The following is a 25,846-nucleotide window of genomic DNA, read 5'->3' on the forward strand; positions in this document are numbered from 1 at the left end:
TAGCCTAACGATGTAAATCACATAGGCAGTTGTAATTTATTACTCATGTCAATCACTGGAAATATTAGGAGAAATCCATGACTCATATAAAATTCAAATATTGTAACAACTGTGTAAATGAACCTAATTAAAAATCACACCTAATTTTGTTCTGATGTGGTTAATATTAATACCTAAAATGATGTGTCAATTCACAAAACACACAGCTGGGAGACATGACTTCTGTCACTGACTTTGTGATTGTCTACTGCATGTTACTGAAGATCCACTTGGAGGTGAGACCTAACAGCACAGGTGCAGCAATGCCCTGCTACTGCACTTCTGTTTCTTCCTCTTCCTCTGAAAGGAGGGACCACGAGAAACCTGCCCCAGTCCTCAACACACACACACACACCACACACCCACGCCTTCTCTCAATTAACCAGCTTCTCTGCACACACGCACACGCGCGTACATACACACACCTCTTCTCTCAATTAACCAGCTTCTCTGCAGTCCCCTGCAGGAACAGAGCCCACCCACTGGGCCACTCCTGCTCTCCTGGGCCTGTTTTGGAACCAGCAGGAAAGAGAATTAAAGAAGGGGACAGGTGAGAAACCCCAGCAAATCCTGTACCACCCACAGAACATCAGGGGTGGAATGTAAGGACTCCACATGTCCATCTAAGGTTGGACAGGAATCCCTGTGATGGCTTGAAGACTCACCCAAACAGGTATGATCCAGAACAGCTTTCCTCTGCCAAACTGATGCCAAAAACTAAGGAGAAACTACTATTATCGCTGTACCTGCCACTTTTCAGCATTTCTCAAACAATGGTTTCATCTCAGGGTCTCCAAAAAAACTGCTTAAAGGAATGTTTGGGGAAAACAGGAAACAATGCTGCACAGTGACAATCTACTGAGAATTAAACCTCCACAGCTGGCTTCCCTTGCACTCGGAGTATTCAAAAAAAACCTCAGTAGGTATGGTCCCCACTATTTTTTTTTTTTTAAAAACATCTGCTCACCTGCCTAAAACAGCTGCTTAATTTCTTTGCTCTGTAGTCTAGAGGGCCTAACTAAACACGCAGGCTGGAGGAAGCAGAGAAGAGTGGACTCAAGATGGCCCAGATGACCACATGACGGCATAGCTCAGTATGTGGGCCCTGCCTGCCCTGCTCCCACCTCCGCTCCCGTCCAGCCTGGACTGGACAGCCCGGCGAGGAGGCGGCAGGAGGAGCGCCAAGACCATGGGCCAGCGCGCATGTGCAGAGGCAGCAAAGCCACCACATACTTCAGATTCAAGACACTAACTTGAGTTACCACACTAGAGGGTATGTTATCTTGAGACAGTAAAACATTTTAACTGAACAGTCAACTAAATTTTATGTGGTATAAAATAAGAAAACAAACTAATACCTATACCATTTACTTCTAACATATTTTTCTTGTATCTTGTGTCTATAATTATGTCCCTAAATATATACATTTATTTTTCAAACTAAAATTTTACAGTAATTCTGCTGCTGCTAGGAGAAGGCAATGGCACCCCACTCCAGTACTCTTGCCTGGAAAATCCCATGGATGGAGGAGCCTGGTGGGCTGCAGTCCATGGGGTTGCTTTCAAACTAAAATTTTACAGTAATTCTAAGATACTGCAAACCTAAAATTCCTTTCAAATTATGCTAGAAGCAATAATTCTTTTAAGAATACTCCCTAAATTCCTGATTCTTTATTAAAAACAGTATTTTGAATTCTACCTAAGATCTCCTTTGGGGAACACATAAAATTTAAAGTACATCTTAATGATCACACAGAAGAAGTATATTTAATCACCACTAGATTTCAGGCTGTATCTGTTCCAATGTATCTTTAATAAATCACTAGCTACATGGTTTTTTGGTTAAAAAAAAAACAAAAATGAAACTTCACCAGCAAAAATAACTACCAATTTAATAAAGGTATAAATGACAGAATAAGCTTTTTAAATGCAATTAGTACATAATATTACCAATAAAATCTAGTTTGATAGAAAATACACAGTTTTAAGTTAACATAATTCATCTGTGAATAGATGCCCCAAATTAAGGTTACTACCTTAAGATCAGATCAACAGGACAAAAACAAAGCCCATAAATTAACTTTAGTAAACATAAATATAGTAGATAACAAAACTTTCCATTTCAAGTCACTTAAGTAGAAGAATCATCAGTTAACATCTTAGAAAACAAAATAATATCCTTCACAATGAACTAGCCCCAAATTTTCATGTAAGAATAAAATTTACTTTTTAAAGTACGAGGATCATGGAAAAAGCAAGAGAGTTCCAGAAAAACATCTATTTCTGCTTTATGGACTATGCCAAAGCCTTTGACTGTGTGCATCACAATAAACTGTGGAAAATTCTGAAAAAGATGGAAATACCAGACCACCTGACCTGCCTCTTGAGAAACCTATATGCAGGTCAGGAAGCAACAGTTAGAACTGGACATGGAACAACAGACTGGTTCCAAATAGGAAAAGGAGTTCGTCAAGGCTGTATACTGTCACCCTGCTTATTTAACTTCTATGCAGAGTACATCATGAGAAACGCTGGGCTGGAAGAAACACAAGCTGGAATCAAGATTGCCAGGAGAAATATCAATAACCTCAGATATGCAGATGACACCACCCTTATGGCAGAAAGTGAAGAGGAACTCAAAAGCCTCTTGATGAAAGTGAAAGAGGAGAGTGAAAAAGTTGGCTTAAAGCTCAACATTCAGAAAACGAAGATCATGGCATCTGGTCCCATCACTTCATGGGAAATAGATGGGGAAATAGTGGAAACAGTGGCAGACTTTATTTTTGGGGGCTCCAAAATCACTGCAGATTGTGACTGAAGCCATGAAATTAAAAGATACTTACTCCTTGGAAGGAAAGTTATGTCCAACCTAGATAGCATATTGAAAAGCAGAGACATTACTTTGCCAACAAAGGTTCGTCTAGTCAAAGCTATGGTTTTTCCAGTGACCACGTATGGATGTGAGAGTTGGACTGTGAAGGAGGCTGAGCGCCGAAGAATTGATGCTTTTGAACTGTGGTGTTGGAGAAGACTCTTGAGAGTCCCTTGGACTGCAAGGAGATCCAACCAGTCCATTCTGAAGGAGATCAGCCCTGGGATTTCTTTGGAAGGAATTTTGCTGAAGCTGAAACTCCAGTACTTTGGCCACCTCATGCGAAGAGTTGACTCATTGGAAAAGACTCTGATGCTGGGAGGGATTGAGGGCAAGAGGAGAAGGGGACAACAGAGGATGAGATGGCTGGATGGCATCACTGACTCGATGGACGTGAGTCTGAGTGAACTCCGGGAGTTGGTGATGGACAGGGAGGCCTGGCGTGCTGCGATTCATGGGGTCGCAAAGAGTCAGACACGACTGAGCGACTGAACTGAACTGAACTGAAAGTACTAGAAAAACATGAAAATTTATCTGCTAGTGCTATGGACAAGGGTTCTCACCTATTTAAGAAGAAAGAAAGAATCCATTTTCAATATTCTGTAGGACAAAAAATACCCTATTAATGTAAAAATGCCAAGAAATTGACAGAACAAAGAAATTAGATGTAACAAATAATGGGCTCTTACCAAACACAAAGATGAATATCACAACAGAAACATAAGCAAAAGTCATGAAGGAACAAATCACTTAAATATTTAAATAATCAAAAATAAGGTTTTTGTTGTTATTAAAAGTTCAATCACACTGACAGTAAAAGAAGTGTGTATTTTTTTAATGAGATGTCATTTATGCCTAGTCATTTAGAAAAATATTCTTAAATGCTGATACTCAAAATTATCACTGTTCAGGAAAAAGAACATTCTCTCTTTCACATCATTTGTAAGATTATAAACTGTCACAATCTTTTTGGTGAACAATTTAGGAATATGTCCTCTTAAAAATGTGTATACTCTTTGGTCTAGTTAATCCACTTCTCTGAATATTTCCTTATGATAAATTCATAGATACAAGATTTAGTCTGTTTACTGAAAACTGTTCAGTCACTCAGTCACGTCTGACTCTTTGTGACTCCATGGACTGCAGCACATCAGACTTCCCTGTCCTTCACCATCTCCCAGAGTCTGCTCAAATTCATCTTCATTGAGTTGATGATGCTATCCAACCATTTCATCCTCTATTGTCCCCTTCTCCTCCTGCCCTCAATCTTCCCCAGCATCATGGTCTTTTCCAATGAGTCGACTCTTCCCATCAGGTGGCCAAAGTATTGGAGCTTAGGCATCAGTCCTTCCAGTGAATATTCAAGGTTGATATCCTTTAGGATTGACTGATTTGATCTCCTTGATGTCCAATGGACTCTCAAGAGTCTACTCCAGCATCACAGGTTCAAAGGCATCAATTCTTTGTCACTCAGCCTTTCTTATTGTCCAGCTCTCACATCCATACATGACTACTGGAAAAACCACAGCTTTGACTATATGGACCTATGTAGGCAAAGTCTACAAAGATCATGAACTCCTTATTGCAAAATTCAGACTTATTGAAGAAAGTAGCGAAAACCACTAGACCATTCAGGTATGACCTAAATCATATTCCTTACTATTATACAGTGGAAGTAACAAACAGATTCAAGGGATTAGATCTGATAGAGTGCCTGAAGAACTACAGACAGAGGTTTGTGACACAGTACAGGAGGCAGGGATCAAGACCATCCCCAAGAAAAAGAAATGCAAAAAGCAAAATGGCTGTCTAGGGAGGCCTTACAATTAGCTGAGAAAAGAAGAGACGCTAAAGGCAAAGGAGAAAAGGAAAGATACACCCACCTGAATGTAGAGTTCCAAAGAATACCAAGGAGAGAGAAGAAACCCTTCCTCGGTGATCAATCCAAAGAAATAGAGAACAACAGAATGGGAAAGACTAGAGATCTCTTCAACATAATTAGAGATACCAAGGGAATATTTCATGCAAAGATGGGCACAATAAGGGATGGAAACGGTATGGACCTAATAGAAGCATAAGATATTAAGAAGAGATGGCAAGAATACACAGAAGAACTATACAAAAAAGATCTTCATGACCCAGATAACCACGATGGTGTGCTCACTCACTTAGAGCCAGACATCCTGGAATGCGAAGTCAACTAGGCCTTAGGAAGCATCACTACAAACAAAGCTAGTGGAGGTGATGAAATTCCTGATGAGCTATTTCAAGTCCTAAAAGATGATGCTGTGAAAGTGCTGCACTCAATATGCCAGCAAATTTGGAAAACTCAGCAGTAGCCAGAAACAGGACTGGAAAAGGTCAGTTTTCATTCCAACCCCAAAGAAAGGCAATGCCAAAGAATGTTCAAACTACCACACAATGGCACTCATCTCACACGCTATCAGAGTAATGCTCAAAATTCTCCAAGTTAGACTTCAAAAAGTACATGAACTGAGAACTTTCAGATGTTCAAGCTGGATTTAGAAAAGGCAGAGGAACCAGAGATCAAATTGAAAACATCCATTGGATCACAGAAAACTATGACCAACCTACACAGCATATTAAAAAGCAGAAACAGAGACATGACTTTGCCAACAAAGCTATGGTTTTTCCAGAAGTCATGTATGGATGTGAGAGTTGGACCATAAAGAAAGCTGAGTGCTGAAGAATTGATGCTTTTTAACTGTGGTGTTGGAGAAGACTCTTGAGAGACCCTTGCACTGAGAAGAGATCAAACCAGTCCATCCTAAAGGAAATCAGTCCTGAATATTCATTGAAAGGACTGGTGCTGAAGCTTAAGTTCCAAAACTTTCACCACCTGATGTGAAGAACTGACTCATTGGAAAAGACCCTGATGCTGAGAACGATTGAAGGCAGGAGGAGAAGGGGATAACAGAGGATGCGATGATTGGATGGCATCACCGATTCAATGGACATAAGTTTGAGCAAGCTCCGGGAATTGGTGATAGACAGGGAAGCCCTGAGTGCTGCAGTCCATGAGGTCATAAAGAGTCGGACATGACTGAGTGACTAAATTGAAGCAAAGTAATGTCTCTGTTTTTAATACACTGTCTAGGTTGGTCAGAGCTTTTCTTCCAAGGACCAAGCATCTTTTAATTTCAAGACTGCAGTCACTGTCTGCAGTGATTCTGGAACCCAAGAAAATAAAGTCTGTCACTGTTTCCATTGTTTCACCATCTATTTGCCATGAAGTGACGGGACCGATGCCATGATCTTCGTTCTTTGAATGTTGGGTTTTAAACCAGCTTTTTCACCCTCCTCTTTCACCTTCATCAAGAGGTTCTTTAGTTCCTCTTCACTTTCTGCCAGAAGGGTGGTGTCATCTGCATATCTGAGGTCATTGATATATCTCTCAGCAATCTTGATTCCAGCTTGTGCCTCATCCAGCCCAGCGTTTCTCATGATGTACTATGCATACAAGTTAAATAAGCAGGGTGACAATATACAGCCTTGACCTACTCCTTTCCCAATTTGGAACCAGTCCATTGTTCTACGTCCAGTTCTAACTGTTGCTTCTTGACCTGCCTACAGGTTTCACAGGAGGCAGATAAGGTGGTCTGGTATTCCCATCTCTTTAAGAATTTTCCACAGTGTGTTGTGATCTACCAAAGAATTACTTACAATATAAAAAAACTGGAATCCCATTGTTTACCCCAAAAAACTGGATAAATGTACAGCCTTACAAGTTAATACTGTATAACTGCTATATTATCAGATATTTAATGATATGTAAAATATTTACAATGAATCAAGTGAAAAAGGTATTTCCAAAGCAATATGTCTAACTCCCTACATGTATAACACATTTTAAACACACACACACCCCTGTAAGGGTACACACTGGAATCCTCTATCTATTATTAGAGCTGGTTCAAGAACAGGCAGGTCACAATATCCACCCACAATTTGCTGGGAGTAACTGCCCAGTTGGGTAACTCCAGATAAGGAAATACATAAATTCTCTAGACTTTTCTTGAGACTTTTAAGTTTAAAATTATGTCAAAATGAAAACTTCTAAAAAACCTGAACTGAGATAAATGGCAAGGTTATTTATTGGCTCAATAAGAAAGCAGGCAGTCCTAGCGGCTCCTGGCAACTTCTACAACCTCAAGAGCACCAGCTTCAGGACAAGGCAGACCCTGTGGGCTACTGAGTGAAAGGACAGAAGGAACCTGGCTATTTCCTAAGACGGCTGAGTCGCTAAACCAAGCCTAAAGCCCACACCTCTGGACTTCCAGCTCTTGAGCCAATAACATCCTTACCATTTAAATCAGTTTGAGTTTTTTTGAACTTTTCATTTATATATAAATTTAAACTGACAGAAAAATCTCAACGATAGTCCTAACCTTTCCTGTATACCCTTCACCCAAATTTCTCAACAGTTAACATTTTGCCCATTTGCTTCATGTTCTCTCTCAAATACACACACAATCTTTAGAAACCATGTGAGAGTAAATTACATATATCATTGCCCAGTCTTCTCCAAATATTGTAGCATTTATTTCCTAAAAATAAGGACCACAGTACAATTATCAAAATCAGGAAACTTAACACTGATACAATCTAATCCACGGTCTATACTCAAACTTCACCAGCTGTCCCCAAATATGTCCTTTGCCTTTATTTCTCCTAACCTAGGATCACGCATTCCGTCTGCTGTCATATCTCATCAATCTCCTTTACCCTGGGGCAGTTCTTCTGTCTTGCCTGCCAGTGACAACAGGGAGAAGCACAGCCCAAACTCTCTCTGTGGGTTCTGCACACCCAGCAGGATGCCTGAAAAGTGGTGCTGTGTCCCTTTCGATGGGAAGGAGGCACAGGTGCTGGTCTGTCTCAGTACTGGTGATGTGAACTTTGATACTGTGGCTGTCGGACTTTGAGGCGGCCCCGGTGGCCCCAACCTCTGGTGTTCATACCCTGTGTGCCCTCCCTTGAGCGTGGACAGGACCTGTGACCTGCTTCTAACCAAGAGAACAAAGACAGCAGGATATTCATGACTACAGTAAGCGATTACCTTCCACCTTGCTGCCTGTGAGGAAGCCAGTGCCCATGCTGGGGAGGCTGCCTGCAAACAAGCAGAGACGACCTCTACGTGCAGAGGGTCTCCTCCACCAATGGCCAGCAAAATAGAGCAGCTGTCAATCTTTAACCACAAGGAATGGAATGCAGCCAACAACCTCCTGAGCAGGAAGTGGACCTGCCACAGTCGAGCCTCCAGAAAGGCCAGCCCCAGCTGACACCTGGATTCCAGTTGCACCAGACCCTGAGCAGAAGAGGACCCAGCAAAGCCATACCCAAGCCTCTGACTCAGAGAAACTATGAGGTAATATTAAGTTGCTATATTTGTGGTAATATCTGCCTGGGCATTGTTACACAGCAATAGAAAATAAACACGGTCATACTTAAGGTAGCTCTGCCAGATTACCCCAGTGTACTATTTTTCCATTTGAAATCAATATATAATTTATGGGAAAATCCTCTGTAACTATGCCAACATCACAGGCCTCATCAAACTTTCACAGCCTTAATGATCACTGGTGATTCTTGCCTCGGCCAGCTACTACCACCGTGTCTGGAAATGATGATGTCTTGTCCATTCTTCCTTCTGTATTTATCAGTTGGCAGAATGGGGAAAGAACTTTCCCTTCCCCCATTTGTTTACTCATGTACTTATTTACACGTCAAACACGCTCATACTTATTTCATTCCCTAGCAGATTTAATTCACTCTCAGGATTTATTGGGATACTGAGATAACCAGATTCCAGTGGGAACTAATTCAAGCTAACTCCTGAGTCCTTCTGACAAGTCCTATAACTTTTTTTAAACTGCCTGAATAAGGTGTCATTTACTTACCATAAAATTCACTGATTTTAAGTATACAATTTGGTGAATTTTAGTATATTTACAAAATTGTGCAACCACCACCACAATCTAATTCTCAAATTTTAATTTGTTATCACTTCCTGCCCCAGCCCTGGGATCTTCCATTTCTCCAAGGAACCTTGACTACTTTTAGTGGGGAAGGCTGTCTGGAAACCAAAATCTAGGTGGTCAGAAGTGCTCATTGTTACCAGGGTGCCCCTACTGCTTCCAGGCCCTTTGGTGATATGTGTATGTATACATGTAAATGTGCTTCTATGAACACACACACATATACACATACAGACAGACATAAAAGGCTGACCTACTTTTTGTTTCTTGCATTTGAAAGCATCCTAGCTCACACAGACAGCAACATCAGAGATGAGATAAAAACCCCTTCCTCTCTCCAGTTAAGAAGGAAAGGGCAGTTCAAAAAAAAAAAAAAAGATTAGAGTTTTAATCTCATTCTATTTTATAACTCTGCACAGTTCCATGTTTTTCAGATTTTCACCACGAGGTCTGTGATGCCCAATGGTAAAGGACCACTGACACAATACATGTGTGAGTTGACACAACACAAGTCACTTAATGGCCTCCAGGGTGTGCAGCTCAGTGTTTAGTTCCATCATTTATTTCCTCATATGTCTGAGTGTTAGACAATTTGTAGAAATAAACACAAGATTTCTGCTTGAGAAAGAGAAGAACCAGAGTGCAGTCTGTTTTTATGAACAAAAGACAGACCAGATCATATTGCTCAAAACTCTCCAATGGTTGCACATCCACATCAGTACTATTTATTGATACAATGGCCAAGGTGGGGAATCAACCCAAGTGACCACCAATAAATAAATGAACAAAACGTGGTCCATACATACAGAGGAGTATTATTCAATTCTATCAAGGAAAAAAATTCTGACACATGCTACAACGCGAATGAACCTTGAGACATTATAATAAATGAAATAAGCCAATCACAAAAAAACAAACACTCTATGATCCCACTTATATCAAGTACCTAAAACAGTCAACTTCATACTGACACAAAGTAGAATGTGGTTGCCAGGGACTGTGGGAAGGGGGCTTCTGGGTAGTGGTTCATAGTTTCACACTTACAGGATGAAAATATTCTGGAGGCCTGCTGCATAACAATGTGAACACAGTTAACACTACTCAACTGTAAGCTTAGGAAGGGTTAAGGTAGTACATTTTATGTGTTTTTTAAATCATGTTTGCTAACAATCCTAGAGGACAAAACAAATGTCCAACAACAAATCAGCAATAAGAGAAAAACTCAGAAATGCGATTAAAAATCTCATGCATTACCAACTATCGAGATAAGTGACCTGTATGTAATAATACAATTATATTATATGTCAGCTGGATTGAGAAATGGACTGTGAAGAAAGCTGAGCGCCGAAGAATTGATGCTTTTGAACTGTGGTGTTGGAGAAGACTCTTGAGAGTCCCTTGGACTGCAAGGAGATCCAACCAGTCCATTCTGAAGATCAGCCCTGGGATTTCTTTGGAAGGAATGATGCTGAAGCTGAAACTCCAGTATTTTGGCCACCTCATGCGAAGAGTTGACTCCTTGGAAAAGACTCTGATGCTGGGAGGGATTGAGGGCAGGAGGAGAAGGGGACGACAGAGGATGAGATGGGTGGATGGCATCACCGACTCGATGGACGTGAGTCTGAGTGAACTCCGGGAGTTGGTGATGGACAGGGAGGCCTGGCGTGCTGCGATTCATGGGGTCGCAAAGAGTCAGACATGACTGAGTGACTGAACTGAAGAGGGAATATGCAGTAGGCCTGCAATAAATCTCTGCTGCACAGGTGCATCTGTGTTTGTACCAGTGAGAGCAGCACTTGCTGCTGTAACAGACACAGCTCGCTGGGTAAGCATGTCCTGTGGCTGCTGGGCCCTGCAGCAGCATCAGGCAAGCGGCTACCTGGCTGACCTCACCGCCAGCTCGCCAAGCCACGCTAGCCTCCCTGACCTTCTGTGACCACCTGGAACCTTTCCCTGCAGGTCTTCACACACCTGCCTGGCTTATTCCCTCACCTCATTTGATCTCTGCTCCACTGTCACCATAAAAGAGACTTCACTTCCAAAATACACCCTCTCTTCTCTGTCCACTCCACCCCCGTCCACGTATGCTCTATCCCCTTGGCCTCCTTTATTTTCCTTCCTAGCACTCAATGCCACATGTTATTTTATATACATTTATTTGCATATTATCAGCTATAGATAACAGAAAGTAAATCCACTCGAGCAGAAGTTTGTCTATGCTCTCAATGACGAGAATGGTGTCCAACAGGGTAGGAGCTTTCCTGTAGAATGAAGGAAAAGGAAAGAGATACAGGAAGGGAGGGAGGAGGGTGAGTAGGACAAAAAGGGGGAAGAGGGATGAAGGGCAGGGGAAATGGGTGTCTCTGTGCCCCCCTAGCTCAGGACTTCTCCCCTGGTCTAACCTGTTTCCTGGGCTGCTTATTTTACTAAAACCAGTCAATTATTTTCTCCCTTTAATTACCTGACTTTCACAATTAACAATGCTAATGTTCACTTCTATTAGTACTATACACATAATTAAAAACATGACTTCCTCTCACATCTGCTGAACAATGGAATAAAATATAACTTTGTTAAGACATGAAACTTATTTTTTACTTAGGTCAAGGTAAACAAATTTCAGAAAATATTTTAATTATCTGAGAAGTCATCTGATATAAGAACCACACTGGATCTCAGGGCTTTGTTACTGTACTTGTTGAACTGTGACTCATGCACTGGTTTACATAAGATCAAATTTCCTGCTTTCTAACTGCTTGAGTAACTTGTGACAATCACAAGGTCCTGTTTCTTGAACATGGACTGTGCTAATTCAACAATATTCCTGGACAGACTTTAAAGGAAACAGCATCTCTTTTTAGAAAGGCCTGGAACTGCTCACTTTCCCTCATGTCTCACATGCTTTTCTTTTGAGTCACCTTGACTCAAAAGGTGTGTTTTCCACAGCCCTATTTTGATTTTCTCTACTAGTGAAAATCATCGGAATTCCTAAGGACGCTGAACTTTATGGGAATCATTTAAACTGTTACTGGCCTGTGGTCAGGCTCTAAGGCTCTGAGCATGGCTCGCTGCACCCCCTTCTCATCACCAGCTCAGTCACAGGACTGGGCCTGAGATGGGACAAACAGAGTCATTCGGGACTAACAAGAAAACAAGGTGTATGCTCACCTCACATACCTCCTCCCCATCCAACACACAAATACACACCCATGATATCTCTTATCACAAAAGCAAAACACATCCAGTGTAAATCTCAGAACATACAAGAAATCAAAAAGAACATTATAGGATGAACCTAGAGATTATCATAGTAAGTGAAGTCAGAGAAAGACACATACCATATGATATTGCTTATACGTGGAATCTAAAATACGATTCAAATGAATTTGTTGAACAGAAACAGACTCACAGATATAGAGAATACAACTGTGTGGTTGCCAAGGGGGAGAGGGGTAAGGGAAGGACTGGGAGTTTGAGATTAAGTAGATACAAACTTCTATATATAAAATAAACAACAAGGTCCTATACTGTATAGGACAAGGAACTATACTCCCATGATTCCCTAATAACTCATAATGAAAAAGAATACATGTATGTATGCATGACTGAATCACTTTGTTCTGCACCAGAAATTCAGACAACACTGTAAATCAACTATGTAGTGGTGGTTTAGTCGCTTAGTCATGTCCAACTCTTGCGATCCCATGGACTGTAGCTTGCCAGGCTCCTCTGTCTATGGGATTCTCCAGGTGAGAATACTGGAGTGGGTTGCCATTTCCTTCTCCAGAGGATCTTCCCCACCCAGGAATCGAACCCAGGTCTCCTGCACTTCAGGCAGATTCTTTACCAACTGAGCTATGAGGGAAGCCCCTATAAAAATCAACTATGAAAGTGAAAGTGAAGTTGCTCAGTCGTGTCTGACTCTTTGCTACCCGTGGATTGTAGCCCACCAAGCTCCTCCGTCCATGGGATTCTCCAGGCAAGAATACTGGAGTGGGTTGCCATTTCCTTCTCCAGGGGATCTTCCCGACCCAAGGATTGAACCTAGGCTCCCACATTGCAGGCAGACGCTTTAACCTCTGCACCACCAGGGAAGCCCTTAAATACAAGAATACAGTCTCTCAGAAAACCTCCTATAGAGACAGAGAACTTCAGATCCAAGTACTAACATCAAAGACTTCAAGGGAGGAAAGGAAGCCAGGTTGAAAGAAGGGGGAGGAGGCAGGAGAGGGGGGGCAAAAGGGGTGGCCTTACAGACGTCTCATGCCACCTACAGATACCCAGGCATTATGGGACTTTTCCCTGGGCCTCCAGAGAAGGGAGAACTGGAACTCGGCCGTACCAGGAATCAGACCAGACCAGAACCAGAATTCGAGTTCTCTGTCAAGAGGAGGTGATCAGTCTCCAATCCTCAACTCAGGCTGAGGGCCCTTCAACCAGATTCCTGCGTCCAGGACCGGGGGACTAGAAAAACGGGGAAGGATAGGAAGGGTCAAGGAGAGAAAAGAGAGGGAAAGGGAGAGAGGTCAATAAAGTCTCTTGTTCCTTACTGGTCAGGGCACTCTGGCCAGTTGTCCACATCAGGAGGAGACAAGGGACTAAAGGATCTCAGTTGTGGCCGCTGGGTCTGGTCCATTGGCAGGCAAGCTGGCCCCTGAGTACCCCGAGTGGTCAGGATGTCAGTCTCAGTAAAGAAGAGTCCCCACCAGAGTCGCCATTTGTTGCAAGAAGGAGGACCCCTTCCAGGGCCCGAAACTGGGCTCTTGTCTAACACTCGGAAATGAACTGTCCGAGGAGACACATGTGCTGACAAACTCGGCAGAGCAGTTCTCTTGGGTTCCCTTACCCTACTGCTCTCCACCCAGGTGCCCTTTCCCAATAAAACCAACTATAGTCAAATGGAAAAAAAAAATTTAATGAAAAACATGACCCAATAAATGGAAGCATAATCCCTAACTTTTTAAAAATATATTTTCAACATTAAAAAATAAAAACAAAAGAACTTTATATATATATCATATATATCTCACTGTTAACAGTTTTATTGTATTTTTCCTGTGCATATTTGTTAATAAAAATTGGATCATTAAGTACGTACTATTTTATAACCTGTTTTATACCATAGAGACCATCTTTTCACATTAACAATTCTATTCCATCCATTTATTTTTAATACTGTAGAGTCCTCTGCTACACTACAGTGAGGCATCTAAACAGATGCTAACTTTCCTCTTATAAAAAGTGCTGCATTATAACTGAATCACTTACCTGTACACCTGAAACTAACGTAACACTGTTAATCGACTATGTTCTAGTATAAAATTTTAAAAAAATTAAGTGCTTTAAATAAATATCTTCTTGCTACATTTTTATACACATTGAGTTATTTTCTTTGGAAAAGTTCTTAGCAGTAAAATTAATGGATTAAATCCATCATTTTCAATGTGTGATAAACTGCCCTTCAAAACATTAATTGCAGTCTCTCCTGCATCTGCATGTGAAAATACAGGTATATACTCGGGCTTGTGAATTCTTTACAAAAAAGCTTTACATTAAGATGATGATGATAACTCTAGCAATAGCATCTGCCATCCCAGGAACTGTGGAAGCACTTTTCCCTACCTTATCTCTTTAATCCTTACAGCCACCCAGGCCAGCCGGGACAAACAGTAAAACCCTTGGTTGACAGACAGGAAACTGGGGCTAAGGTAAGGGTTATAAAGAAGCCAAGTTGAGGGCTCCCCTGGTGGCTCAGTGGTAAAGAATCCACCTGCCAACAAAGGAAACAGGGGTTTGATCCCTGGTCCAGGAAGATCTCACATGCTGCAGAGCAACTGAGTCCATGAGCCACAACTATTGAGCCTGTGCTCTACAGCCTGGAAGATACAACTACTGAGCCCAAGTGCTACAATCACTGAAGCCCATGAGTCAGTGCTCCCCAACAAGAGAAGCGGTCACAGTGAGAAGCCGCCCACCGCAATGAATAGCCCCTGCTTGCCACAACTAGAGAAAAGCCTGAGCAGCAACGAAGACCCAGCACAGACAAAAATAAAAAAGTAAAATTTTTTAAAAAAGTAGAGTTGAGGATTAGCCTGTCCCAGGCCTGCCTAACTCCAGAGCTCCCAATGGGGCGAAAAAGATTTCAAAGAGAAGACAGGAGTCAGCCCCACAGAATAAGGAATATAGCAGAGCCCACCTTGCTGGTCAGGAGCCTGGGTGCAAAATCTCAGAACTTTGGAGCTGGCTGGTTAAACTTCTGATAGCTTAAAACTGGCCAAGTGGCAGTATTCAGACCACAGAAATCAGTGCTGCTTTGTTCTGAAAGCCTGTTCACCAACACGGCAAATTCAAGTGATGAAGTCTGACTTCACCAACCTGGACGTTACTGAGGAGAGAAGGGCTGCTCATCTTTTCCCTAAGCAGCTGCTGGCTCCACAGCCAGGGAGGAGCAGGGTCCCCACGTGCAAGTGTCACAGGAAGCCCCAACTACTCCTCTCCAGCACCCACTGCCCCGGCACTTCACCTGCCATGAGAGCACCAGCACTAAGAGCCCCCTGCCCGTGTTCCACTGACAGCAATGGGGACAGAAGCCACAGGCCCCATGACGTATCTCGCCACCTCACATCCCACAGGGCTCCACAGGCCCCCCTCTAGGTCAGCGCCCTCTCCTCCCTACTCTTGGAATCCTCCTGTCATGCACACTAGGGGTTCCCTGTACCTTCATTTCTCTGAGCCTCCCCCTTCCCTGCTTGCTCTAACCTGAGTCTGATCTCCCCAAAGGGCAGTGCTGGCCCTGGCTGGCCTTTCTATAACAATTCTCAATCACTGGCCTGGAATTGGGAAGACATGCTCCTTGCTTCCCAGGTGCTTCTTCACTTTCTCCCTGCCTCCTCTGTGCCTTCTCCTTGAAGCCCTCCTGCTCTCCCTCTCCCATCCCAGACCACATTCACACTCCTCTCAGCACCAGGACGTGACCTGCTGCCTCATTGTCCTGCTCCCCCTCCACTCTCCGTGGTGTCAAAGGAACCCTTCATACCCTGGCCCCTCCTCTGCTCTAGTAAGGTCTCTTCCACCCAACCTCAGCCAGCCAGCACCATGGCAATACAGCGACTTCCTCTCTCCCCAAAAGTGCGGCTACCCATCACCCCCATCTCAAGGGTGCCCCTCCAGCTTTCCAGTTTATTCCCTCTGCTGCTGCTGCTGCTAAGTCGCTTCAGTTGTGTCCGACTCTGTGCGACCCCATAGACGGCAGCCCACCAGGCTCCCCCGTCCCTGGGATTCTCCAGGCAAGAACACTGGAGTGGGTTGCCATTTCCTTCTCCAATGCATGAAAGTGAAAAGTGAAAGTGAAATCGCTCAGTCGTGTCTGACTCTTAGTGACCCCATGGACTGCAGCCCACCAGGCTCCTCCATCCACGGGATTTTCCAGGCAAGAGTACTGGAGTGGGGTGCCATTATTCCCTCTAGGATCTGACTAATCATTTCTTGACCCCACTAGGACTTATGATCACCAATCCTGTGCTCTTTTGACCCTCTCACCTTCTTTGGCTACACCACACTCTGCTTAAACCCCACTCTTCACCAACTCACCACCTGCCTTTGACAAGTGAATGTGGCTGGAGTAAAACAAAAAACTATACCAACTGATCTTGCTTTAAATTCATTTAAGTTTACAATCCTGCCTCTTACATGGCTGGTTAATGCAGCCCAGAAGCCACCAACACTTCCTCAGCCCATCGACTGCCCCACTGTCCCACCTCACCATCTTCCTGCCTCCTCTCCCATCCCTCAAGCACCAACAAGGACCCTGGTGCCAAGGACACTGTGAGGGCTGCAGTCCTGAGAAGAGCACATCCACAAATGCCGCCATCACGTCTGACCGTCCTGAACACCTTCCATACACATCTTCTCTGTCTTCCTTACTCTGCGTGGACCGTCCTCACCCTGTGTGACTCCAATTCCCAGGGCCTTCATTTGTGCTCGACCCCCACCCCCCAAGGATAATTCTCCCCTCTATTCTGCACCAGCAGTATTCCCGTCTATGCTGAATCATTCCTGGATCAAGGTACAAATACAGTTACTTCTTTTATTAATTTTATTAATAATATTATTAATAAAAAATAAATCAAAGCTAGCAACTATTTGGGTTCCCACTTTCCTCTCCAGCTTTCATCCCAACTCCCCTGCTGCCCAGGGTCAGCCGGCCTCCAAGGTGGCCCAGTGATCCCCATGCCTGGCTCCCTGACTCTTACACAGTCCCTCCCAGTGTCCCCGGGATCTACAGAAAAAAGCTCAGGTGACGGCCTGTTACTTCTACAGCCAGGTCATCAGAGACAGTCTAGCCTCTGGATCTCTCAGATCACATGTCTGGGAGGAAGCCAGCTGCCATGCTGCCAACTGGGGAGCCTGTTCAGTGATGAACCAAGGCCCCATCAGCAGCCACGGGAGGAGCTGCCATGGAAGAGAGCCTCCAGCCCTGCCGAGCCCTCAGATGACTGCAGCCCTGGCCAATATCCTAACTAATACCTCCTGAGAAACTGGGCCAGAAGCACTCACAAGAGCCATTCCTGAATTCTCGACCCACAGAAATGGTGGCAGAGCAAATTTTTACTGTTTTAAGCCACTAAGTTTCAGAGTTATTTGTCATATAGTAGATAACTAACCCACAGTTTACAGAAAAATGCCTCAATAAGCTTTGTTTACTGTCTCCAATTTCTTTCTTCTTTTAAATTCACTCTAGTACAGCTTTTGCCCCCACACCACTACACCAAAACCACTTGTCTGTAACCACCACATTGTTAAACTCAATAATCAATTCTTAGTTCTCATCTTACTTATCTATTAAATATTTCATGCAGCAGATCTCTTCCTCCTGGATAGACTTTATTTACTCGGTTTCCTGGACACAACCCTCTAATGGTTCTTCTGCTTTTCTGGTCGATTCTCTACTGGTGTCTCCTCATCTCACCACTCTCTTAATGCTAGAGTATCCCAGGGCTCAGCCCTAAGCCCCTTCTCTTCTCTGTCTCCCCACATTGCTTCAGTGACGTCAAAAAACTCATATAGTCCGACAATGGCCTTTAAGGTCTCACATCCTTGCTAATCAAAGTGTGGTCCACTGGCAGCAGCATTACCTGAGAGTTTATCTCTGACTCCACTCAAAACCAACCAAATCAGAATCTGATTTTAACTAGACCGCTGGGGGTATGTATGCATATTAAAGTTTGAGAGGCACTGCCTTTGTGATCTGGTACCCCATTGCTCTCTGCTCCCACCACACTGGGCTCCGGCCATCTAGGGATTTCAGCAGGTATATCCCCACCCTTAGGACCAGAACAGTACCATCCCATCTGTCTGAAATGCTCTTCTCCAGATACTTGCTCCCTAACCTCCATCAAGACTTGGATCATCTGTAACCACTTTGGGAGGTCAATGCTAATCACCTTGTTAAAAAGTACAAACCCACCACCATCACTACTACCACCATGCTCCCCATCACAGTTATCCATACAACTTTTCTCCAACATACACATAACCTTCCACATACTAACCTTTACTTATCATATTTATTCTCTATCTTCTTCAAGTATAATGCAAGTATCTGTGGGCTGAGCTGCTCTGTTCCCCGCCTGCATTCAGAGCGTGGCCTCCGCTCCTTCCTCGCCAGACATGTCCTCAGGTGCCACTCCCGCTGCCGTGAAGATTGGAATAATTGGTGGAACAGGCCTGGATGATCCAGAAATCTTAGAAGGAAGAACCGAAAAATATGTGGATACTCCATTTGGCAAGCCTTCTGATGCCTTAGTTTTGGGGAAGATAAAGAATGTTGATTGCGTCCTCCTTGCAAGGCATGGGAGGCAGCACACCATCATGCCTTCGAAAGTCAACTATCAGGCGAACATCTGGGCTCTGAAGGAGGAGGGCTGCACACATGTCATAGTGACCACAGCTTGCGGTTCCTTGAAGGAAGAGATTCAGCCTGGCGACATCATCATTATTGATCAGTTCATTGACAGGACTACCAGAAGGCTTCAGACCTTCTATGATGGAAATCATTCCTGTGCCAGAGGAGTGTGCCATATTCCAATGGCTGACCCATTCTGCCCTAAAACAAGAGAGGTCCTCATAGAGACTGCTAAGAAGTTAGGACTCCAGTGCCACTCAAAAGGGACAGTGATCACCATTGAGGGACCTCGTTTCAGCTCCCGGGCAGAAAGCATCATGTTCCAGACCTGGGGGGCAGATGTTATCAACATGACCACAGTTCCAGAGGTGGTTCTTGCTAAGGAGGCGGGAATTTGCTACGAAAGTATCGCCATGGCAACAGATTATGATTGCTGGAAGGAGCATGAGGAAGCGGTTTCAGTGGACCGGGTCTTAAAGACCCTGAAAGAAAATGCCAATAAAGCCAAAAGCTTACTTCTCACTACCATACCTCAGATAGGATCCATGGAATGGTCAGAAACCCTCCATAATATGAAGAAAATGGCCCAGTTTTCTGTTTTGTTACCAAGACATTAAAACAGCATGGCTGCCCAGGAGACTTTGAAATTCCAGTCCTTTTGGGAATTCCTGCTTGAGAAAACATAGAAAAGATATGCAGCTTTCATGCCCTTGCTCCCCAAGGAAGAAGTGATAAGACATTGCACTCATCAGAGATGCCTTCTCAAAGACTTGGACTGCTTCAAATAATTGAAGGAAAGCAAATTACACTTCCAGAAAAGAAAAAAAAGAAGACACCTTTCACCATTCCCCTATTAAATTTGTAACAATAAAGGTAGTCAGTAATATTCCTGTGCTGCCAAGGAATTTGAAGAAGAAAAGCTCTTAGACTATTTACTGGTGTGACTGTAAGTTGGTATAGTCTTTTTTGAGGGCAGTTTGGTAAAATGTATCAAAGGCTTAAAAAATACTCTTTGTGCTGGTTAAACTCCTAGTAATTTATCTTTAAGGAATTATCAGAGATACATATAAATAATTATGAATAAAGAAGGATGTATAACATAGTTATCATAGCAAATATTCAAAACAATCTGAATATCTAACAAATGGAGGTAAATCATGGTTAAGCTCTTAATTAGACTGTGAAGCAGCCAACTGAACATCATAGCTGCACATAATGTACAAAAGACGTTGTTGCTGTATAATATGGAATGAGGATGTGTAAGCATTTTACAATACTGATTTTGTTTTAAAATTCTACATAGTTATGTACAAAGAATAGAAAGAAATATATGCACTCTTCTGTTATTGTATTTGGGAAGAGGGATACTGGATAATTTTTTATTTTATTTTTTCCATTTCTTCACATTTTTCTACAATGAATATAATTGAATAGTGAAGTTGTAGAAATAAAAATGGGATTAGAAAGATCCAGTTCTTGAAAACCCACTGTTTTTGGTAATGCAACAGAAGTTAAAATGGCACTGCTAAGAGGAGTTCTGTTTGAGTTCCATCTTTATATTGTTAAAAAGGCCATTAATGACTGTATGGTTAGAACAGTATTTGGATTTGCAACAATGTGAGAAAAGCTGAGTGTTTAATATGGAGCTAATCTTAAATTATTTAAGAGACCATATACACACATTATAGTGTGTGAGATATTTTTAAAACTGGTATTTGACTTTTTGTTTCTACACCTTTTCATGATTTGATGAATTATTTTACATGAGTTGAGTTTTTTTAAATAAAAAAGTGGAAGCTTAAAAAAAAAAAAAAAGTATCTGTGGGCTGAGATTTTTGTCTGTTCTGTTCACCAGTGTATCTCAAATCCTGAAGACAGCCTAGACACAGCAGGGGCTCAAGAAATGTATGTTGTGAAAGGACTCTAGCCCTCCATAGCTTCTTCCAGGGCTTGGCCATCGACTCTGACTCAGTGCCCCTGAAATCACTTCCTCCACTAGCACAGCTGTTCACGCCTGTGATCCCTTCCCTCACCTGCCTGGAACCAGTGTCTTTGAGACTAGCCATCTCCTGCTTTACCAGGCTTTAACCAAGCCCCTCAACATTCTGTTAACGGCCTCCCCGCTAAGCCTCACGATTGTTTCAAAGATAATTCAGAACTAAAACTTTTCTGGTCCCTTCAAACTGCTAAACATTTCCTTTCTCCCTATTCCATTAACCAAACGTGGCTACTGAGCACTTGGAAGTGTGGCTGCCCAAAGTGAGAAGTTAAAATACATACCAGATTTGGAAGACTTGATATGAAAATAAGATACAAAATAGTTCATCAATAATTCTCATACTGATTATATGTTGATATGATAATTTAGAAATACTGCATTAATATGGCTGATTCATGTCAATATATGGCAAAAACAACCATAATATTATAATCAGCCTCCAATTAAAATAAATAAGTTAATTAAAAAAAAAATAAAAATAAAAATGAACTTCTGAAAAACAGTTCTGGCATCTGTCCATAAAAGAAGGAAGTCCTAGACAATTTTTACTTTTGTCCCATTTCTTAATTCTTAAGACAACTTAAGAATTCTTCTCACTGAAGAAAAATCTGTACCAAAATCTACCCCTCAATAAATACAAAGAACAAGACAAAAAAAAAAGAAATACTGGGTTAAATAAAATATATTATGATAATTGATTTCACTTGTTTCATTTTGTTTTTCATGTGGCTCCCATTATATTTCTAATGGACAGCACTGCTCTAAACCATTTTCAAACAAAATTATTCCTTCCTTCCTGGAAGAAATTCTTCCCCTAGCTTTTAACAAGCAGGAGACTGCGAAAGAATGTGAGGAAATGCAACATGCAGTTTAAAAATAAAAACTAAACAAAACCTGTAATGCTTTGAAATTATCACTTTGATCGTCACTTGAAATTGAATATTTTAAGATAATATTTTTCAAAGACACATATAATAATAGAGTATATTTAAGTGACATTATAATTCAATATTATCACTATCTGTAAAAATTCATGAAGCTGCTATAACCTAATGATTCATGCACTTTTCTCAATGTCCTATACTTAAATATTTTAATGTTAAATAACACCACACTAATTTAATCCAAACTAAGTGATTCTATGTTTAAGGAAAAAGAAGACTCTTGCTTTTGCATGCTTCCTAAAATTTAAAAGGAGTGAAATAAAAGCACCCTCCTCCTTTCTTTTCCTCCCTTTAAAGTCAAGAGTTCAGTAACAGACCATTTAAATACTGCCCCTGCTCACAGGAATCTCCTTAGCAACCTTTTATGGCTTGTCATGGGTTGCAGAATTTTCCCAATCTCCCAGTCTTGAAAAGGCCCATGTCCTGTCCAGAACAAAGGAACTTAAAACAGAAAACAAGCTCTTTAAATGAAAATTTTAAAGAGGCTTCACAGTCTCCTTCAGTTCTTTGCCAGCTCCTTTGCTCTAAGCATGCTGCCAATCTCCCTTTCCAAGGTAAAATCAGATCTGGTAGCTATGGCCTCTGCAAAAACAAGAGTGGACACTTCTAACAACACCTGCAATTATAATTAAAGGTCACACCTGTTGGTCCATACCATGAGATTCTAAGCCTGTTTCACAATTACAGGTTATTGATCCATTTTTTAATTTATTCAATTTAGTTCATGTGTAAGCTGTATAACAGTAATAGAATGTATCTATAAACAGCTTACTAAGTATCAAATAATACAAATATTGTCTTGCTCATTTTTATTACATTGGTATTAACTACCTAATTAGCCATGCTGAAGGAAAAATGAAATTCTAAATTTAATAAACCAAAATTCATATAAATAAGTTTAAGAAAACAGGTACTACTGCCTCTTGAGTAAAGAGGGAGTATTTCTCTCCAAAGCATGTACTAAATTAGGGCCAGTGCCCAGGCTCCAGTTTTATGCCACACCCCTAAAAGCATCATTTTCTCCTATTTTACCTCTCTGGGCTTGAATGTGAAGTAGGGGGGCAGCCACAGGATTAAAGGGTAGAAGGTCACCTCATACTAAAATAAGTGAGACACATTCACACAGTCACCATGCCACCAATGCAAAATGGACAGGCTGGTGGGCATGGCCTTGTTAATGTGATTCCAATTATTTATTTATAAAATCTAACAGAATAGGATGCATTACCTTATCCCCAGCCACCTATATATATACACACACACAGCATCACTCTTCCCCACTATCTAAGAAGAGTTCTCCTTTTGCCAGTCTGGCAGAAGCCAATTCCCCCTAAAACTAAGTTCTCTTGCTTCTCTCTCTCTACAAAATTTTATTCCCCTTCTTGTCCTGCCCCCTGTTCCCCTCAGGATTAAGAACTATCAAAGAAAAAATAGGACTGAATCCAACCAAAACCTTGTGGGGCCTTCCCGGGACAAAAGCCCCTGTGTCCCAATTCTTATTTATAGAAGGAAAAAAGAAGGCTTTAGTCTCCCAGGCCTTCCCCAAATTCCAAAGAGCAGGCTCTAGCAGTTCATGATTAGGATAAGCAAGTCACCTTACTGTCCAAGCTCCTCCTGAAGGAATACAGGTTGTTAGACCCTGATGCATACCTGTAAGATGTTCTGTAGAAACTAAGACCCCCACCCAGGTGTAGGATGATGACCACATGCTGACTGCAGCATGCAAAACCCAGATTGGTTGGAACATCACCCCATTACCTCACAACAACCCATCAGAAGAAGGTCCGCCAGCTGCTTGTGCAGCCTTCAACCCTCTCCCCTCATGTCGTCTTTAAAAACCCTGAAAGCCATTGGGGAGTGTGGGTCTCTGGAGTATGAGCTGCCTGCTCTCCTTGCTTGGCACCAGCAAATAAATCCTTTGCTGTAAACACCCACTGTCAAGAGTTTGGCTTTCTGCACCGAAGGCACAGGAGCTCTTGTTAGGTAACAGTTTCTAACTTTTTTGAGGAGCAGAATTGAGACAACAGAAAGAAAGATCCAGGACCAATGTGAAGGAAGAAGGAAAGGGAAAAGGAAACAAGATGTCAGCACTCTTGTTTGGACACTCCTTTGGAATGGAGAATCTAGATATCAGTTGAAATGAAAGAACAAATGCAGAGGAAAGAGAAGGTGAAGGACAAGTGTGCCTTCAGGGAAGGAGGAGGGGTGGGGTGGGGTAAGTGGAAGGTTCCAGAGTAGCTAGAGGGATGAGGGAGTTAAAGAATTTTAAAAAGGAAATTTTGATTATTTTATTAAATGTTGTTATAACCTATAAACTGTATTCGCTATAAGATTCTTTCAGAGACTCTTCTTAAATACCTTCCACTGCTACACTGTGCTTATCTGCTACGCTGCGTAAGTAGCAAGCAAGGGAGAGCCTCAGGACTGACCAAGTGTCTGAATTCAAAACCTACGTGAAGGAAAAAGTAAAACTAGGAAAGACAGTGGTTGATTGAACAAGTTCAGGCTCTGTCTCCTATTCAGCTACATAAAGTCTTCACTGTGCAGCCTTTTGTTAAGATTCCTAATAAAGCAACAATTCTTTTTACTCATTTTATAAAGGTAATTCTCTTGCAACAAGATTTCTCAAGGACAGAACTGTGTCCTGATGCCCAGCAGAGTCCATACGTAGCAAGAGCTCAACCAGCGATGGCTGAATTAAGGAAAGTTCTGACTTGTTTACCTTTAATTCCTCCTCCCTTTCACAACTCTTCATTTTTCTAAGATCCATTTCTATTTACTCATGAAAGCTTCCCTCAGATAATAATCCAAACCACAAGGCAAGGTGCTTATTAGTTATCCACAGATGTGAAGGCCACAATCTTCACATCAATAAAACTGCCTCATGAACTTTGTTTCTCAAGAAAATAAGCAGTTATGTCATATAAAATCTTTATGAATAAAACCATGGGAGTCCAGCAAACAAAGTCAGGCACCAATCTTATATTCTAGAAAATACTCTTGCAATAAATTTGATACTCTAAATAGAAAATGATCCTAAGGGGAAACAAAACAACAGCTCAAATTTCAATTATACTAGACCGAACTAATGAGAAAAGATCCTGATGCTGGGAAAAACTGAAGGCAGGAGGAGAAGGGATGACAGAGGACAAGATGGTTGGATGGCATTATCGACTCAATGGACATGAGTTTAAGCAAGCTCTGGGAGATAGCAAAGGACAGGGAAGCCTGGCATGCTGCAGTCCATAGAGTTGAAAAGAGTCGGACATGACAGAGCAACAGAACAAGACGACCAAACTAAAGTTTGTCCCAACACACAAAAAAATGTATATTTCTACTTGAAATATAAATTATATAAAGATTATCTATAAAGTCCCTGATTCAGTATTCAAATATCTAAATATTCTCTCACAAAACAGACCTGGAGGAAATTATCTAAAGAATTTGGGGATTCACTCTACCCTTGGCCTGTGAGTCACATAAAAACAATTTTTAAAAAGAAACAGCAAGAAAATGAAATCAAAGACATCCAAACTGGAAATAAAGAAGGTAAAGCTATCTCTTTTCATAGATGGCATGATCCTGTACATAGGAAATTCTAAGGGATCTACTGAGATACTATAAAACTAATAAATGAGTTCAGCAAGACTGCAAGGTACATGATCATCACACAAAAATCAATTGTACTTCTAAATACTTGCAGTGAACAATCCAAAAGTGAAATTAAGAAAATGATTCCATTTATAATAGAATCAGATCAACTGATTTTTGACAAGGGATAAAGAAAAATAGTCTCTTCAAGTATCTTCGAGATATAGCACTGAAACTTAAGAGAATGAACTTACTTGTGGGGACTGGGGAGAAGGATGTGGGCAAGGGGCAGTTAAGGAGTTTGGGATGGGCATGTGCACACTGCTGTATTTAAAATGGATAACCAACAGAACCTACTGCATAGCACAGGGAACTCGGCTCAATGTGATGTGGCAGCCTGGATGGGAGGGGAGTTTGGGGGAGAATGGATACATGTTTATATGTGTGCCTGAGTCCCTTCACTGTCCACCGGAAACTATCACAACACTGCTAACAGACTAT

General features: G+C 41.9%; 2 protein-coding genes across 6 annotated transcripts in view; one reads left to right on the forward strand and one right to left on the reverse strand.

Annotated features, from left to right (window-relative positions):
* Positions 1-25,846, reverse strand: part of SPIRE1 (spire type actin nucleation factor 1) — a 168,376-nt gene that overhangs the window by 114,811 nt on the left and 27,719 nt on the right. The gene's annotated exons all lie outside the window — the stretch shown is intronic.
* On the forward strand, positions 18,577-20,626 carry LOC109577822 (S-methyl-5'-thioadenosine phosphorylase). The gene has a single exon (XM_019986689.2). The coding sequence runs from the start codon at positions 18,577-18,579 to the stop codon at positions 19,426-19,428; it is 852 nt and encodes a 283-aa protein (XP_019842248.1). The 3' UTR covers positions 19,429-20,626.

Source organism: Bos indicus, chromosome 24 (genome assembly GCF_029378745.1).
Source record: "Bos indicus isolate NIAB-ARS_2022 breed Sahiwal x Tharparkar chromosome 24, NIAB-ARS_B.indTharparkar_mat_pri_1.0, whole genome shotgun sequence".
NCBI classification, from domain to species: domain Eukaryota; kingdom Metazoa; phylum Chordata; class Mammalia; order Artiodactyla; family Bovidae; genus Bos; species Bos indicus.